The 16,229-nt window shown below is 46.4% G+C and overlaps 1 protein-coding gene across 2 annotated transcripts in view; it reads right to left on the reverse strand.

Moving 5' to 3' along the window:
* Positions 1–6,540: 6,540 nt before the first annotated feature.
* RABL6 (RAB, member RAS oncogene family like 6) overlaps positions 6,541–16,229 on the reverse strand; it is a 257,979-nt gene continuing 248,290 nt past the window's right edge. For both annotated transcript variants that reach the window (XM_029614010.1, XM_029614011.1), the window contains exon 15: positions 6,541–10,175. In XM_029614010.1, the coding sequence (XP_029469870.1) occupies positions 9,978–10,175 (198 nt within the window). In that variant the 3' untranslated portion in view covers positions 6,541–9,977. The remainder of the gene's footprint in view (positions 10,176–16,229) is intronic.

Genomic DNA, 16,229 nt, shown 5'->3' on the forward strand with positions numbered 1-16,229 from the left:
ATTCCGTGGGAGAACGGGTCGCGCTTGCGGCTGAAGTATCTGGGTACTTGAGCATTGGACCTGTCCGCCAGTAAATCCATGTCCGGAATCCCCCAGTGATCCACAATCATCTGGAAGGCTGTGGGTGACAGCTGCCACTCTCCTGGATTTAGACGTTCTCTGCTGAGGAAGTCTGCCATGGTGTTGTCCTTCCCGGCAATGTGGACGGCGGAGATGTCCTGAAGATTCGCCTCTGCCCAAACCATCAGTGGGGCGATCTCCAGAGATACTTGTCGGCTTCTGGTTCCGCCCTGACGGTTAATGTATGCCACCGTGGTGGCGTTGTCGGACATCACTCTGACTGCTCTGTTCTTCAGTTTGTGAGCAAATCGAAGGCATGCCAATCGGACTGCCCAAGCCTCTAGATGGTTGATGTTCTACGCTGACTCTTCTCCGCGCCACCGCCCTTGTGCAGTGAGTCCTTCGCAGTGTGCTCCCCAGCCGCTCAGGCTGGCATCTGTGGTGAGCAGGGTCCACGTGGGGGAGGACATCCTCGACCCCTTGCTCATGTGGTTGGACTGCAGCCACCACCGTAACTGTGTCCGGACTCTGGCAGACAGAGGTAGGTGCGTGGAATAGTTCCGTAGACGAGGGCTCCAGCGAGAGAACAGGGAGTGTTGGAGAGGTCGCATATGGGCCCTTGCCCAAGGTACCTCTTCCAGGGTGGATGCCATGAGACCAAGAACCTGCAGATAATCCCAAGCTATGGGCCGACTGGCTCCCATCAAGTACTGGATACGCGACTGAAGCTTCAGCCTTCTCTTGATAGTGAGACTGACTGTGTCTGCCTGCATGTCGAACTGTACTCCCAGGTATTCCAGAGACTGGGAAGGCTGTAGGCAGCTCTTGCTGAGGTTGATTACCCAGCCCAAGCTTTCCAGAAGGGCAATCACTCTGTCGGTTGTCCGAAGGCTCTCCTCTCGAGATTTCGCCCTGATCAGCCAGTCGTCTAGGTAGGGATGGACCAGAATTCCTTCCCGCCTGAGTGCCGCTGCTACCACTACGACCACCTTGGTGAATGTCCGTGGTGACGTGGCCAACCCGAAGGGCAGAGCCCGAAACTGGAAGTGGCGGCCTAGAACCTTGAAGCGAAGGTAGCGCTGATGATCCGGATGGATCGGGATATGTAGGTATGCCTCTGACAGGTCTAATGCCGTGAGGAATTCTCCTGGCTGTACTGCAGCCTTGACGGAGCGAAGAGTCTCCATGCGAAACCTCGGTACCTGTAAGTAGCGATTGACTGACTTGAGATCCAGCACAGGCCGAAAGGTGCCCCCTTTCTTGGGTACCATGAAATAAATGGAATAGTGTCCAGAATTCACTTCCCAGGCAGGTACTGGGATGATGGCTCTCAAGGACAGGAGCCTCACCAGGGTAGCTTCCAATGCTGCCGTCTTGTGTCTGGGACATGAAGATTCCACAAACTTGTCCGGAGGGAGATGATGAAAGTCCAGATAATATCCCTCCCGGATAATGGCGAGGACCCACTGGTCCGACGTGATCTCGACCCATCTGGGGTAGAAGAGGGTTAACCTGCCCCCTATGGCTCCGTCCCCCAGATGAATCGGCTGATTCTCATTGGGAGGCGCGGCCGGGACCTGAGCCCGGGCCTGCTCCCCTCTTGCGCTGCTTGGTCCGAAAGGACTGATTCCTGGCCTGAGGAAGTGGTGCCTGGTAGCGACTCCTGTAAGGAACAAAGCGCTGTGAACTCCTGCCCCTAGAGGGCCTTGGAAAGGCACGCTGGCCCCTTCTGAACCGATCTTCCGGTAGGCGAGGTACTGGAGAAGCGCCCCATGTGCTGGCCAGTTTATCAAGGTCGCTGCCAAACAGGAAAGAGCCCTTAAAGGGCAATCTGGTGAGGCGTGTCTTTGAAGGCGCATCAGCCGACCATCTCCGGATCCAGAGCTGCCTCCTGGCGGCTACGGAGGAAGAAATCCCCTTAGCTGTTGTCCGGACTAGGACTGATGCCGCATCTGTGAGGAACGAGAGAGCTGACTCCATGTCAGCTGCAGGAGCGTTGTTCCTAGCCTGTGACAAACAGGCACGCGTCACCACTGTGCAGCAGGTCGCAATCCGCAAAGATAGCGCTGCCACCTCAAAGGTCTGCTTCAGAATGGCGTCCAGTCGCCGGTCATGAGGCTCCTTGAGGGCCGTCCCCCCCTCGACTGGAATGGTAGTGCGCTTAACCACAGCGCTAATCAAGGTGTCCACCTGAGGGCACGCCAGCAGGTCCTGGATAGCCGGTGCCAATGGGTACATGCCCGTCAGGGCCCGGCCCCCTTTGAATGTGGCCGCTGGTGCCGCCCATTCTAAATCTATCAGTTGTTGTGCCGCTTGCAAAAATGGAAAATGGCGTGCTGTAGGACGAAGACCTTCCAGCAGGGGGTTCTATGCAGAAGGTACCGTAGTGCTGGGACCTGTAATATCCAACTCTGCCAGACACTGAGACACCAGGTTGGAGAGATCCTCTTTGGGGAAGAAACGCCTCATTCTATAGGGCTCAATCCCTGGGGGAAGTTCCCCCTCGTCCGGAAGTTCGGATTCATCCGGTGAAACCTCCTCGTCTGACTGATCCGGACTGTCCAGCGGCAGAAGGACCCTCTCACGATAAGGGTGTGAGGGTCCAGGAACAGGCTCCGCCGGAGCTGCCACCGCAGCGGCAGCCGCAGCAGCCGCCGCAGCCACCGCAGGAACCGCAGCAACCGCAGGAACAACAGGAACAGCAGGGACCGCAGGGCCTGGATGAGAAGCCGTTTGCATCTGTACAAAGGCATGAATCCCCTTAAAGAGATCCACCCAGGAAATGGAAGCAGCCTCTAATCGCCGGGGTACAAGATCCCCCGGGATTCCCGAGTGGTTGAGACTGCCCGCTAAATCCGGGGTAACCCCTGGGGAACTGTTGGCAAATTGTGGCTGAGACGGGTCCTGGCCCGAGGGTCCCACGGCCTCCTCACATTGGGCACATAGGGAGTCGGGCTCTTCACTGTGCGTGGCCCTAAGTTGGCATGCAGAGCAGAGGCCAAGGGCTTTAATGCCTGAGGCAGGCGGCGCCGCCGCTGAAGACGCTGCGGCGTTCTGATCCATTGAAAAGTATGCGCTGAATGCTTAATATAACAGGCGCACAATAATAATAATATGCGGCAGCAATAGGCGCTTAATACAACAGGCGCACAATAATAATAATATGCGGCAGCAATAGGCGCGTAATACAACAGGCGCACACTAATAATATGTTCTCAGCAATAGGCGGCCAGGAAAACCGCTCAATTGTATGCCATATGCACTCAGCAATATGCAGTTAGCAATACGCGCTCTATGGCTGTCAATAGGCGCTCAGCAATATGCAGTTAGCAATACGTGCTCTATGGCTGTCAATAGGCTCTCAGCAATAAGCGGCCAGCAATACACGCTCTATGGCTTTCAATATGCTCTCAGCAATAAGCGGTCAGCAATACACGCTCAAAGGCAATTAATAGGCTCTCAGCAATAAGCGGCCAGCAATACACGCTCTATGGCTTTCAATATGCTCTCAGCAATAAGCGGCCAGCAATACACGCTCTATGGCTTTCAATATGCTTTCAGCAATAAGCGGTCAGCAATACACGCTCAAAGGCATTCAATATGCTCTCAGCAATAAGCGGTCAGCAATACACGCTCTATGGCTTTCAATAGGCCGTCAGCAATAAGCGGTTAGTAATACACGCTCAAAGGCAGTCAATAGGCTCACAGCAGTAAGCGGTTAGCAATACACAGTTAATGGCATTCAATATGTTCTCAGCAACAGGCGGTTACCAATACACGCTCAGTGGCATTCAATATGCTTTCAGCAAAAAGGCAATATACGCACAAGGAGGAATAGAGCCGCGCCTATTACGGGCGCTCAATACCTGAACAAGGCCCACAAAATGGCGTCCTCCACGGCGTGCCACGCCGCCGATCCTCTGTTCCTCGGAGACCAGAAATAAGAGATGTACGCCTTACCTGATCCGCGGCGCTTCCCGGCTGGAACCCGGGCGGTCTCCGGCTGCGGGGGGAGAGGGCAAGTACCTTCACCGCCGCGATTGAGGATATGCACCCGCTGCCTGGTCCACGCCGGGACCGAGGCGCCTCGAAAGCCTCACCCGAACCTCGCCCGGGGGCTGTGTCCCTGCCATGAGTCGGCCACCGGACCGAGGACTTACACCTCCGGGGGATCACGGAAATCACCCCGGGAAACTCTACTGGGGGAGGGACCTTAGGGTATCACCGCAGGAGTGCGGGGCTCGATGTTGTAGAAGTTTTAGTAAGTAGAAAAAAGAAAAGAAAAAGTAGATTTGGAAAACACGCTCAGCAAGCGTGCAGGCTCTCCAAACTGCTTTGGAGACGGAAATTACTAAGTTGCTACGCTTCCTGTGGGGATATATATACCCCGTGCTGACGTCAGATCAGTCTCCAACTGCTAGCACGCGGATACTATCCCATTCGTTCTGAGTCCATCTGGCTACACGCCAGGAAATAGCAAATTTTTATTTTTTAAATGCCTCTTTGCGTGAGCAAAAACCTGGTGCACAGCAATGACTGCCACTCGATATGGCTGCTAACCAAGGGCACCATGCATTAGGGCTAATCACAACTGGGGCAGTCCTTCAGCCGCTGACCCCCCTTCCCCCTAAACTGCATCATAGCCATACCACAAAGAGACCAGACGCAAGGAATGCCAGATCCTCGCCAGGTTCCAACAAGACCATCCATTCTGCACTCCTGCTGAGCTCAAGCTGCAGTTCCCAACTCCCCTTACTGCCCAGACATGCCATGCTGCCATTTTCCCGCTGAATGGCCCCAGTTAGGAGGAGTGCACTGCAGGAATTCCCCAGCTGTGCCACCAAGGAAAGGTCTGAAACCCGCCCTTGTTGCCTTCAAGCAGGTACTGCCACTAACCTTTCTCCGGTCCTGTGCTTGTGCCACTGAAATCCGGTGGCCCCGAATTGGAAAGGAAGATATGCAGCATGAGCCGACCTCTCTCCTTGTGAAGCCCTTAACCGCATGCTCTGATGATCACAGCTCTGGGTATTTTGTAATTTTTAAAATTTTATTTTTGGAAATAGGTGCCGGAATAGCTGCTAGCAGCGGGGTTATGGAGCAGAGGAGGGCAAGAGAGCTAAAAGCAAACCAGCTGCCTGGACTGCCGCCGGTCCAGGACACTCCACCCTGTGAACAAAAACACCTTTCCTCCAACTCACCCATACGATAAGGAGCACAGATGCCACTGCAATCATCAGACTCCATCCCCATCCGCTTTGTGTTCTCTTCCTCTCCCCTGGTGCTGGAGGGATGCACTGACAGCCGCTGGAGAAGAGGGGATTCTTCTTTTCTGCTTTTTTTTTTTTCTGCTGCGTGTATTTTAACTCCGGCTCTGGACTGTTGCTGCAAAAGGAGGCGGCCCTCAGTCCTGCCCCATCACCACCTGCAGAAAATGTTGCTCCAGAGAAGGCCAACACCAAGGGGCACCACCAGATGCTCGCTCCGCTGCTGCCTGCCAAAATAAATCCCTCAACATGCAAGCAGCTCGGCGTCCAGCCTCCCCAACCACCACGCCGCTAACAGCAGCCACCCAAATGGGCACCCCAGCACAATGAAGGGAGGGTGGTGGAGACAATGCACGGACACCCATACACCCGTGAAACATGGACCGCATTGCACGCCACATGACCGTCCGGGACTGCAGCCCTCCATGCCAGCCCCCTCTCGACAATGCTCATCAGAGCCACATTCCTGGAGCTGGTAGCCAGGTAAGCCAGAAAGTATGTATGTGCGTGGGGCTGGGTAGGGAGAACACAATGAAGGGAACGAGGCCTTACCAAAACTGCCAAAAGAGGAGGCTGGGGTCAAGCGAGCCCAACTTTTAAATTCTGTTCACTGGCCCACCCCCGGCCTCAGCCCACTCCTGTGCTCCAGAGTTGGAGCATCTCCCTGGTTGTGGCCTCCCGCCTTAGTTAGGTCGGGTCAGCTCCTTCTCCACTTGCAGGCAATTCCCATGTTTGCAAGATTCAGTTTAATTTGCATGCTTTATTATCCTATCTAAATGTTTTGTTTTTTTTAAATGAGAGTTGGTTTATCCAGATATTTCAGATGCATGACAAAGATCAACTCAACTGTGACCTGTAACAGCAATTACCTTCATAAAGTATCAATTCCAACACTAATTACCCTCAAGTTGCTAGCTCTGCAAATCTAGCCAAAAATCTATTAGGCTAAGCCAAGTTATTACCTGGAGCTTGTTTGCTGACCTTATTTCAGCTTGCAATTTCAAACTTATTACCAGGTGGAATCTGCTCCTAATGGGTAGCAAAGTAAAGCTAACCTTACTACCGTACCCTACACAGACTCAATACTATGTAACATAATTAAATACACATTAAATCAGCCTATCCTGAATGTGCGCACATTTTTTCAAGGTCTCAGGGGTGTGCAAAACAGGTGGAATCCATTATAAAGTATTAATTCGATCAAGACATCTGCTAATTGATGACTGCATTATTAATTTATTTTTTTTCTTTTTTATCACAGAAGAAAAAAATATCCCATGCAAGTTTCCCTCAAAATAGTTATATAAAATAAAGGAAATTATCTAAAATGTAAACACGCTGGAAATACATTGTTCATGCAGCAAGACTCTCTTTAAATACAAGAACCAAGTGCATTTACATTGGGATAGAGACCAACTGTATAAGGCTTAAAGCAGATTACAGGAAGGGAAGCATAATTTGGATTTTAGTTTAAACCCTTCAATGACTGGGTCCTCTTTTCAAAAGGTTTATGGCCATTCTCTGTATAACAAGATTTGTTTGAAAACAGGGCCCATCTTTCACAGATTAACAATATGAGGGGTAGTTTAAAGCAGCAGTACCTCCTACTCTCTCTTTTTTTGAATGAGAAAAAACATGGTCTTCCCCTTAATTAGTATAAAAACATTTAGGGAACTATGTACTAAGTATTCTTCCCACAGGCTCAAAATGGGAGAAAGTCTTTAGTGCATATGCTCCTTAATAGTTTTTAAATTTAAATATGGCCACTAAAGCATATGATACATTCATTGTGTGTGTATGTGTGTATAATCATGATGCAAAGATTTTGCATATAATATAAAAAGAGGAAAAAATAGTTAAATTAATACAAACAAAAATGTGAAAATAGGTAAGGAAAGTATTTCAAAATTGTTTTTGATACATCAGCAGGAGTCACTGCAGCTTTAATAAATGACCAAATGCAGAACATTCTGTGTGAATGGCTTAATGTGTGTCTAATATCTGCATCATAATTAGCAGAAAGGGTATGCGAGCTTCGCTAAGAAATAATTGAGTGGGCAACAATTTTCAACAGAAAGCTCAGTCAACAGGGCCTACCAGCTGTACAGTTACCACACAACATTTTTTATAGTTAGATACTTTAAAATAAATACTGGCCATAAAATAACCAGAAAAAAGTCACTTCAAGAGGCTGGGTAGTTTTAGTGCAGGAAGAATTAACAATCAATTTAATTTTTCATTTTGCTTTGAGGTAAACTTTCCTTTGGGTAATTGCATTTTAATACCTTAGTTTTATTTCTCAAAGACAGACTGATGGGGCTGATGTGCTACAAGTATAATGGAGTTGAACAAAAAAGTAATCAACTCAACATCAACTGTGGTCATATTCTTTACTAATAATTGTACAGCATACTTGTTTATAGAACAGAAAAAAAATGATTAAATTATCAAAAACTTGATCCCAATATTAGAAGTATAAGATAAAAAATTTTAAACAATTTTCAATAAGCAAAACTAAAAATAAAAAAATTGTAAAAATACTTAAATATTACATTCTTTGTGATTTTTGCAAGCAAAAAGCAAGCACAAAAAGTATTATTTAAGTATTTTTTTTGTGATAGTTCTCCTTTATAAAGGCCGAGCTGGAAGATGTTACATAATAATAAAGATGTGAAATGATTATACTATTGATATGCAACTTTTAGAGATGCAAAGTGCATATAAAATACAATGTTAAAGTTGTCAAAATACTGTGATTACCTCCCATAAAAACTTTTTCAATATTTATGGTACTTGAGTTATGTTTTTAAATGTAATTTTTGCATTTGTTGATTTTGTTTTAAAGTTTTGCTTGTTTAATTTTTTTTTTGATCCTATACTTCAAGGTCAAAATTAAGAGGTACTTAACCAGATAATCAGAAATTGTCTAGCTAAATGCTAACTTTTGAATATTTGGGGCATGTATTTGGCTAAATTATAGACTGATAACTCATTATCCATCTAAAATTTAGCTGGAAATGTAGGGGCATTCCAGGTCGAGTTAAGTCAGCCAGATAAGTTATCTGATAACTCTGACAGTCAGAGCTAGCTGGATAACTCTGGTTGTACCAAAGTGTAGTCCTAAAGTTACCTGGATAAAGTTATCCGGCTATCTGTAAGATAGTTGGCTATATTCAATAATTTGGCTGCCCCACTGAATATCTGGCTGACTACAATTTGGTCAGCAAATGTGTATTACCCTCTTTGTTTTTAGAGAAGACATTTTCTTTAAATATCCTTCTGTGTATATTGTTGGAATAAGAGCTTCAAAAACCAAACTGGTGCACTTGGAGCTACCCCAGACATAGTGCATTGGTAAAAATGTCAAATTGGAAAGTTCCACACAGAGGAATCTAATTTTGGATTTCTTTCTGCTGCTCCCAGCAGGCATTCAATTTAACCCCAATTTAGAGTTTATGTTTTCAAACTGCATACATTTCCAGAAATTAGAAGATAGAATAAACTTGCTTTCAAAAAAGGACATGATTATCATTTGGTCTTCCAAAACATAAATCTTTTCAGATTTAGACAGATTTATTTTTTTTTTAACTTCTAATAACTTAATTGAACCTCTGTCTCCTAGTTTTATGGTATCAGTTGCAGGGCTTTCCCTTCAGTGCCTTTCAGCTTTTCATTAATTTTTCAAATTTTCAAATTTTTTTTATATTAATGAATGTAAATCAGTATTTTCCCAAAAGCCTTGGGCTGGGAAGTGGGGTAGGTGAAAAAGGGATGCTCCTGCATCTGAGGTCAAATCCTTTGGAGAGAGGCGCAGACAGGAGTAAACAGACACTGGCAGCTGTAAAATGAGGGAACTGAGAGACAGTGAAATCAGGCACTGGTTCATATTGGACTAATCTACAGGAGTATAAGGTTTATGAGTGATAGCCCTGATGCATCTGTATTTTTCTGCTTTTAAAATATACAGCCTTGAGTTTAAAACAGAGAACCAGGTTATACCTAATTCATACCCAGTCATCACTGACTGCAGTGAGAGTTTGTTTTAACAGCAATGATTTTGTAATCTTTAGCTTCCGTTATATGGAGTGGTGTATGCAAACTTCATAAATAAATAATAATCAAGAGTGAGATAAGACCTGCTGGTAGCACCAGGACAGACCTGCGGCCTCCTCTTCTGTATTAATCTTCTTTATCAAAAAGACACAGCATGACAAGCAAGCAGACCGGGTAAAAAAGTACCCCCAAAATATTTGATATCTACACTCTCCCTCTTCCCTGCCACCAAAATAAGAAACAAACACCTCACAAAAGCCCACAACCACTAAATTCAGATTTGTTTGAAAAAGGATAGGGAACGTAACATGGGATTAGTGGCCATGAACCTGTAACATCACCTTACCGAGGCTGGGTGTGTGTGTGTCAGGTTTTATCTTTTCAATGGCAGGATTTCATGAGAACAAAATGAAATGTAAAGCTTTCTTGTCTGAGAAGTTCACATAGGGAGGACACCCAGGCTGTCCTAGCACCTCTTGCACCTGTCCGTGGCAGTTCAAAAAAGCACAGGATGGGGGGAGCGAGTGAGCATTTCCCAGCCATGGAGAGAAAAAGGGACCTTTTCAAAGTTCAGACAATCATTCTGAAGATCTTTAAATTCTATAGTTCCTCATAGTCCTCTCCTCCTCTGGCTTTGCTCGCCCCATCTCTGCCACCCAGAAAGGCCTCCAGTTCATCAAAGTCATCAAGCTTCTCCTTGCCTTTCTTCTTCTTTTTCTTATCATCTTTGCTATCCTCCTTGTCCTTGCTCTTCTTGTGTTTGGTTTTCTTCTTACCCAGTTTGTCATCTTCTTGTGGCTATTGATGGGGGGAAAAAAACCCATCTATTTAAATTTATAATCAACAGGTACATCATAAGCACATTATAGACAGACTTCAGCAAGCATTTTATGATCTTTACTCAGAGCTTCCTAGTTACAAGCCATGTTCTTTCATGCTGGGGGAGGGTTAGGATTCAGTGGCCAGGGAAATGAGATCAGACACCAGAGACACGATCACAATGGCAATGTTGATTTCTACTAATTCAAAACTCAAGGGGCAGGTCTGGAACAGTAGCCCAAGAAAGCAAAGTTGGTTACCTATAAAAAGTGTTCTCTGAAGACAGCAGCTCAGTCACATGATCGTGCTTGGCACTGAACAAATAATTTCTAGAGCTTTTCAGAAAAGGCAAAAAGCCTTTCTGTTTGTATGCTCTGCAGTTCCTATACATAGTTTTATGGGGGTGAGGAACAATTCCAAATAGGTGGGTGGCTGTGTGTGACTGAGGCGCTGTTGTCTTCATGGAACACCTCTTGCTGGCCATTGTGGCCCTAATATGTCCCTCTAAGGTCAGACCTGTTGGGGGCATAATAATAGGAGATACAATTTGCTACCCAGTTAGAAATGGTGTGCTTTGTCATCGCACTTCCAGATTTATTGAATTCAAAAGAAACAAAAAGCTGGGTGGACTTTCTAAGGGCTTGAATCTGCCCCCAGTAGAAAGCTACTGCTTGCTTGCTAGGGAAGCCCTAGAGGGCAAGCTACAAAGAACTATGAATGACATCCAGTCCCCTATGAGGCCAACCACAGTGCTATCATTGGCACTTTTCTAGGCAAAGCTGGATAGGAAAATTGCTGAGGTTCTTGTCTGACACAAAACTGTTCAAGGTCTGGCATCAAGTGCCTTGACTCTGCTAACTGCATCAAGGGACCTTCCCCTCAACAATGGCATCGGTCCAGCAGATTTGGCCTCTCTCAGCACCATATGCCCTAAGCATGAGTCATATGGGTTTAAAGCAAAAATTTCTCCTGCCCAATTACTAAGCCCTGATAGCCACAAAGCTGATTATTAAGGCCACAGTTGTCTTCGACTCCAGGGTCAGTACAATCTCAGGCTGGTTTGGCATTAATATTCTCAGAATGAAAGGAGTCCTGGAGCCCTATTTATTTGACAGAAGTCATGTTGGGAATACTCCACTGACAACCCCATCACAGCTTGTCCATTACAGGCTAATAACAGGTCTTCTGAGAGCAATGGTTCCCAATATCTGGTCCATACACTCTTAAGACTCCCCAGGACCATCATGGGGTTTTCCCTGGAAGTCAAAATGCCAAGAAAGAACTCACTCATTGTGGCAGCAAGATTGGTATTTAACATGTCAGCCTCCTATGCCACATTGGGCCAGTCACTGTGGCATAGGAAACTGAAATACTATTAAAATGCTGCTCCTGAGAATCGAGACTGATGAATTTATGGCTAGTCAAAAAAAAAGCTATTTTGGTGTTCCCATCTTCCCTTTCCCAGGCTGTAGCCCCAAAGGAAAAGGTGAGTATCAGTAGAGTACTGAGGTACTCCTCCCATCCAGCCAGGAGAGAGGGACCAATATTGAACTCACTCCTCCATGGTTCACGTTTGACCCAAGCAGGAGGGAGAGAATCAGGTGCCAGCAGAAGCAGGTTGGAAGCACCTTACCACCACCCCCTGGGGTAAGAGAGAGCGGGCCCTGGAAGGAAGGCAAGCAGGAGCAGCAGCAGCAGCAGTCTTCAAGTTGGGGAGGAGAGAGTGGGTACTTGAGGTGGAGGTCTTGAGAGAGTGCCATGGGCAGTCATGAAACGAGGGGAAGTATGCTGTGGCAATTTGTGGGGTGGGCAGAAGAGTGTAGGGATCACAGAGTGGGGTAGGAAAGGGGGGACTGAATGGATATGGATGGGGCTTATGCGGAGATAGAGAGAGTTGAAACTCAGATTGATTGGGGGTAAAAGCAAGTCGGGGACTGAGGGGGGACACAGGAGATCGGAGACTCGGGAAGGGGGGGACAAGGAATACTTGAGAGAGGGGGAGGTTCTGGGATAGAGAGAAGAGTGAGGAATTGGGAGTACAGGGATTTTGAGATTGGGTAGGAGGGAAATGGGATAAGAGGCTGACAGCGGGAGCTAAAGGGTGGGGAAGGGCTGTTAATAGAATTCAAGACAGAGGAGGGAATAGAATGGGCTGGGGACGGGATGACAGTGAGAGTCAGAAAGCTAAATATTGCTGCCTGTGGCCTGATACTGTCTCCTCCAAGAATGACCCATGTTGCCTCAGGCCTGACACTGTATCCTGTTGAATTCTGCAACCTCCCACTTGCCTAACCCATGCTGTATACTCTCTCCCCCAATATTGCCCCTCGCTCTCACTCACCTGATATTGCTTACTCTTTTCTCTCTCTTTCCCAGTGTTGCCTATGGTGCTATCTTACTCTCCTCTTCCTACTGCTGTTCCTTCTCCCCTTCCTGCTGTCTGCCTCCCTCCTCTCTTTTTCTCCTCAATGTTGCTGATGCTGCTGTCCATCTCCTTTCCTCCTCTCCTTCAATTCCCCTGCTACTGCCCTCCTGTCCCTGACAAGAGAAAAGGAGGCGATGAGATCAAGAAGAAGAGGTACAAAAGATGGAGATGGGAAAACAGAGAGAGAGAGAGACACTAGTGGGACTGGCTGAGGAGAGAGACACACAAACACATTAAGTGGGTCAGGTTGGGAGGATAGAGACACTGATAGATCAGACTGGAGAAAGAGCAGAACCTTGGTTCTCAGGCTGGGCAAATAGAGAAAGACACTGGTTAGGACAGGTTGGGGGGGGGGGGGAGATTGACTGGTGGGGACAAACTATGGGGAGGGAGAGAGACATTGGTGGGTTAGACTGGGGAGAGAAGGAGAGAGACACTGGTTGAGACAGAAGACAGAAAGGGAATGGTGAGAAAGAGCTAAGGGGATAGAAAGAGACTGGTGGATACAGATGTGGGAAGAGAAGAGAGACTGGTAAGGAAGCAGAAGAGACTGGAGGAGACAGGCTGGGTGGAAGAAATACTGGTGGGGAGGGGCTGGGTGAAGAAACAATGGTGGCTCAGCATTGATTTTGCATCATAATTGACTAATACCAGCAGTTATTTAATTTTTATGGGTTTTTATGCTTACAAAACTATTTTTAGGTGAAAATTATGTATATTGCCTGGTTGTCATGGTCCTTTTTCATATTGTTCTATGTTAATTGCTTTGTGCCTGCCCTGAGCGGTGAGGAAGGTGGTTTATAAAATAAAATAAATACATGCAATATTATCATGTGGAGAAGCTGTGTTTAATTCATGTTTCAGTTCCGTGCCCCAAGGCAGCCCATGCTGAAGAGGCAGCATTCACAGCCCCTGAGAGGAAAAGGCTTTGCTCATCGCACAACAGTGACACCTGGTGGCCACATTTAGGGCTACTGCTTGCAGGGTTCTGGAAGGAGCCCTGGTGCATGGCCCCAGCTGAGGACTATCACAAATGACTGGACTAGGTGAGTTGGGAGGGGATATAAAACAAGGAAAAAATCCTTGGGTAGCTATGATTGAAGTCTCATGGCATCCGATCCCAGCCCCACATCTGAATGAGCTGGAAGCCAAAAGAAGCAGTAGGAGGGCCTCCCAAAAAAGGGCCGAGAAATCTACAACCCATTCACTTCAGTACCCCTGGATGTGAATCTCAGCTGTTGGCCCTTTTTGGGAAGAAGCATTAGCAAAATACCGTGTGTCAATGCCATCATCTAATCTACAGGATGCAATATTGCCACAGAATCCTGCAAAGGGTCCAAACATTCAGTGAGTCTCTCCTTCAAGAAAAAGGAGCAGAATCTGGTGAGGAGTGTGAAAAACAAGTGGTCTGCACAACCCACAATGTTTTTGAAATGCCACCGAGAACCTTTGCCATAGCAGAATCCTATGGCTGTGGGCTTCAGGTGTTCATGAGGGTATGCAGGAAAGGCTCACAGAGGCGTCATGCAGTGGTGACGATCTCTTCGGAGGAAGTCAAGGAAGCGGTGGAGCTCATGAAAGCTCATCATTCTGTGCTTCAGACCCTATCCACTCCACAGGGGGCTGTCTGGAAAATAGCTTTTTTCTCCTCAAATGCTTCCCAGAGTCTAGACATCCCAAGCAGCAGAGTTGAAAGCCTCACCATACTGCTACCCAGTTAAAGCCAGGGGCAGGTTTTTGACTAGATCCAGATAAAATAGCAAGAATACTAGTTTCCCCACTACTAAAGAGAGCTGCTAATTCCGATAATTACCTAATCTACTAACAGCAGTCACAACAAAATATGTGAATGAAAAAAACATTTTATGCAAGAACATTCAAAACCGTTTTCTGCAGGCAAATGAAATTAATAAAGAGCAAACTTCTGTTTAAAATAGAAATGAGGAAGAAAGGACCATAACCATCATTTTCACAGGAAGGATTAAAGTTACACAAGAACTGGACCTTTAAAACACAGACAGACCCTCACCAAATGCAGAATAAAAATGTGCCAACAAAAACCACAAGCCCAGCTGTGTTATGCAGTGCAACAATGGAAGAACAGAAAGATCATTATTCATCTCAAAACATCAAGCAATAAAATTGGAGATATAAAACATCATTCATAATATTAAAACCATGCTAATAAAAAGAATAAAATTAAAAATAGCTGACAAACATTCATTAATTTAAGAAAACTTGCATACATTTGTTCTAATATTTCCCCAACACCATAAAATATTTCAAAACCTCTGATGAGTAAAACATCCATTAATTAAAAAATATTATAAACTTCCCAGAACACCAATAAAATATTTCATATCATCTGATGAATAAAACATTCAATAATTAAATGTTGTAATATTTTAAAAATATATTTTAAAACAATAGAAACATCAAATTACACCTAATTAAAACTAATCAGAATTTTAAAAATTCTCCTGATCTCCATAACTGGGATCTTTTGATTTGCGGTCACCCTGAGATTATCGTGCATTAAGGGAGGTAGGGCCGTATAAACCATCTTCTTTCTTTTTCCCTCTCTCACATACTAACAGATACGTTCTTTCAGACACTCCCTCACTCAAACATGCCAATGCTTTCACACACATTCCCTCTCTTACACACATACGCTCACTTCCTCACACACATATTGCACGTGCCTGTGAGAGCCTGTGTGTGACACACAGACTCCCACAGGCACGTGCTCACACACACATACATGGGCACAGGCTCTCACAGACACACAATATACACACATGGTCTCTAAACAAAGGCGCACACATATACTGCAGTCTCTCACACAGACATACATGCACACTGGCTCTCAAACATACAGGTTCTTGTACAGACATATAAACACACTGGTTCTCATACAGGCATACAAGATCTCACATATACAGGCTTTCATAAAGACATATACACACTTCCTTAGGCTCTCACACAGGCAAGCATACACACGTACACAAGATCTCACACAGACACTCATATGCACACACAGGCTCTGACGTATACATGCTCTTCTTGCACACACACACACACACACACATCCACAGGCTCTCACACAGACAGACACACACACACACACGGCCTCTTCTTCACTTTGGGCTGTGGCAGGATGGGCTTCCCAATGGCTCAGCTGGCCTCCTCTTCTCTTTAGGCCATGGCGGGATGGGCTCTGCCAAGGCCCAATTGGCCTCCTCTTCACTTTGGGCCATACTGGGATGGCTCTGCCATGGCCCAGCCAGGCTTCCTGCACTGGGAGAGGGGGGTGAGCTGTGCGTGCTCACAGGAAAAGATGTGCACAAGTACACATGCAGCTTAGAGCTGCACGCATGCATGAGCGCAGAACTTTTCCTGTGCACACGTGCAGCTTAGGGGGAACATTAGTGGTAGGCAGTAGCACTTATTGTTCTGGGTGGAAGAACCAGAGAAGACGCAATAGCTTCCCAAGCTGGTGATGCAAGGCACACCCCGTTTTAAACCTGGTGGTGCCTGTGCACCACTGTGTACTATGGATGCTACGCCCATGGCCAATAGTGGTTCCTCTTTGAACACTAATTTACAGT

Source organism: Rhinatrema bivittatum, chromosome 8, assembly GCF_901001135.1.
Source record: "Rhinatrema bivittatum chromosome 8, aRhiBiv1.1, whole genome shotgun sequence".
In the NCBI taxonomy this organism is placed as follows: Eukaryota; Metazoa; Chordata; class Amphibia; order Gymnophiona; family Rhinatrematidae; genus Rhinatrema; species Rhinatrema bivittatum.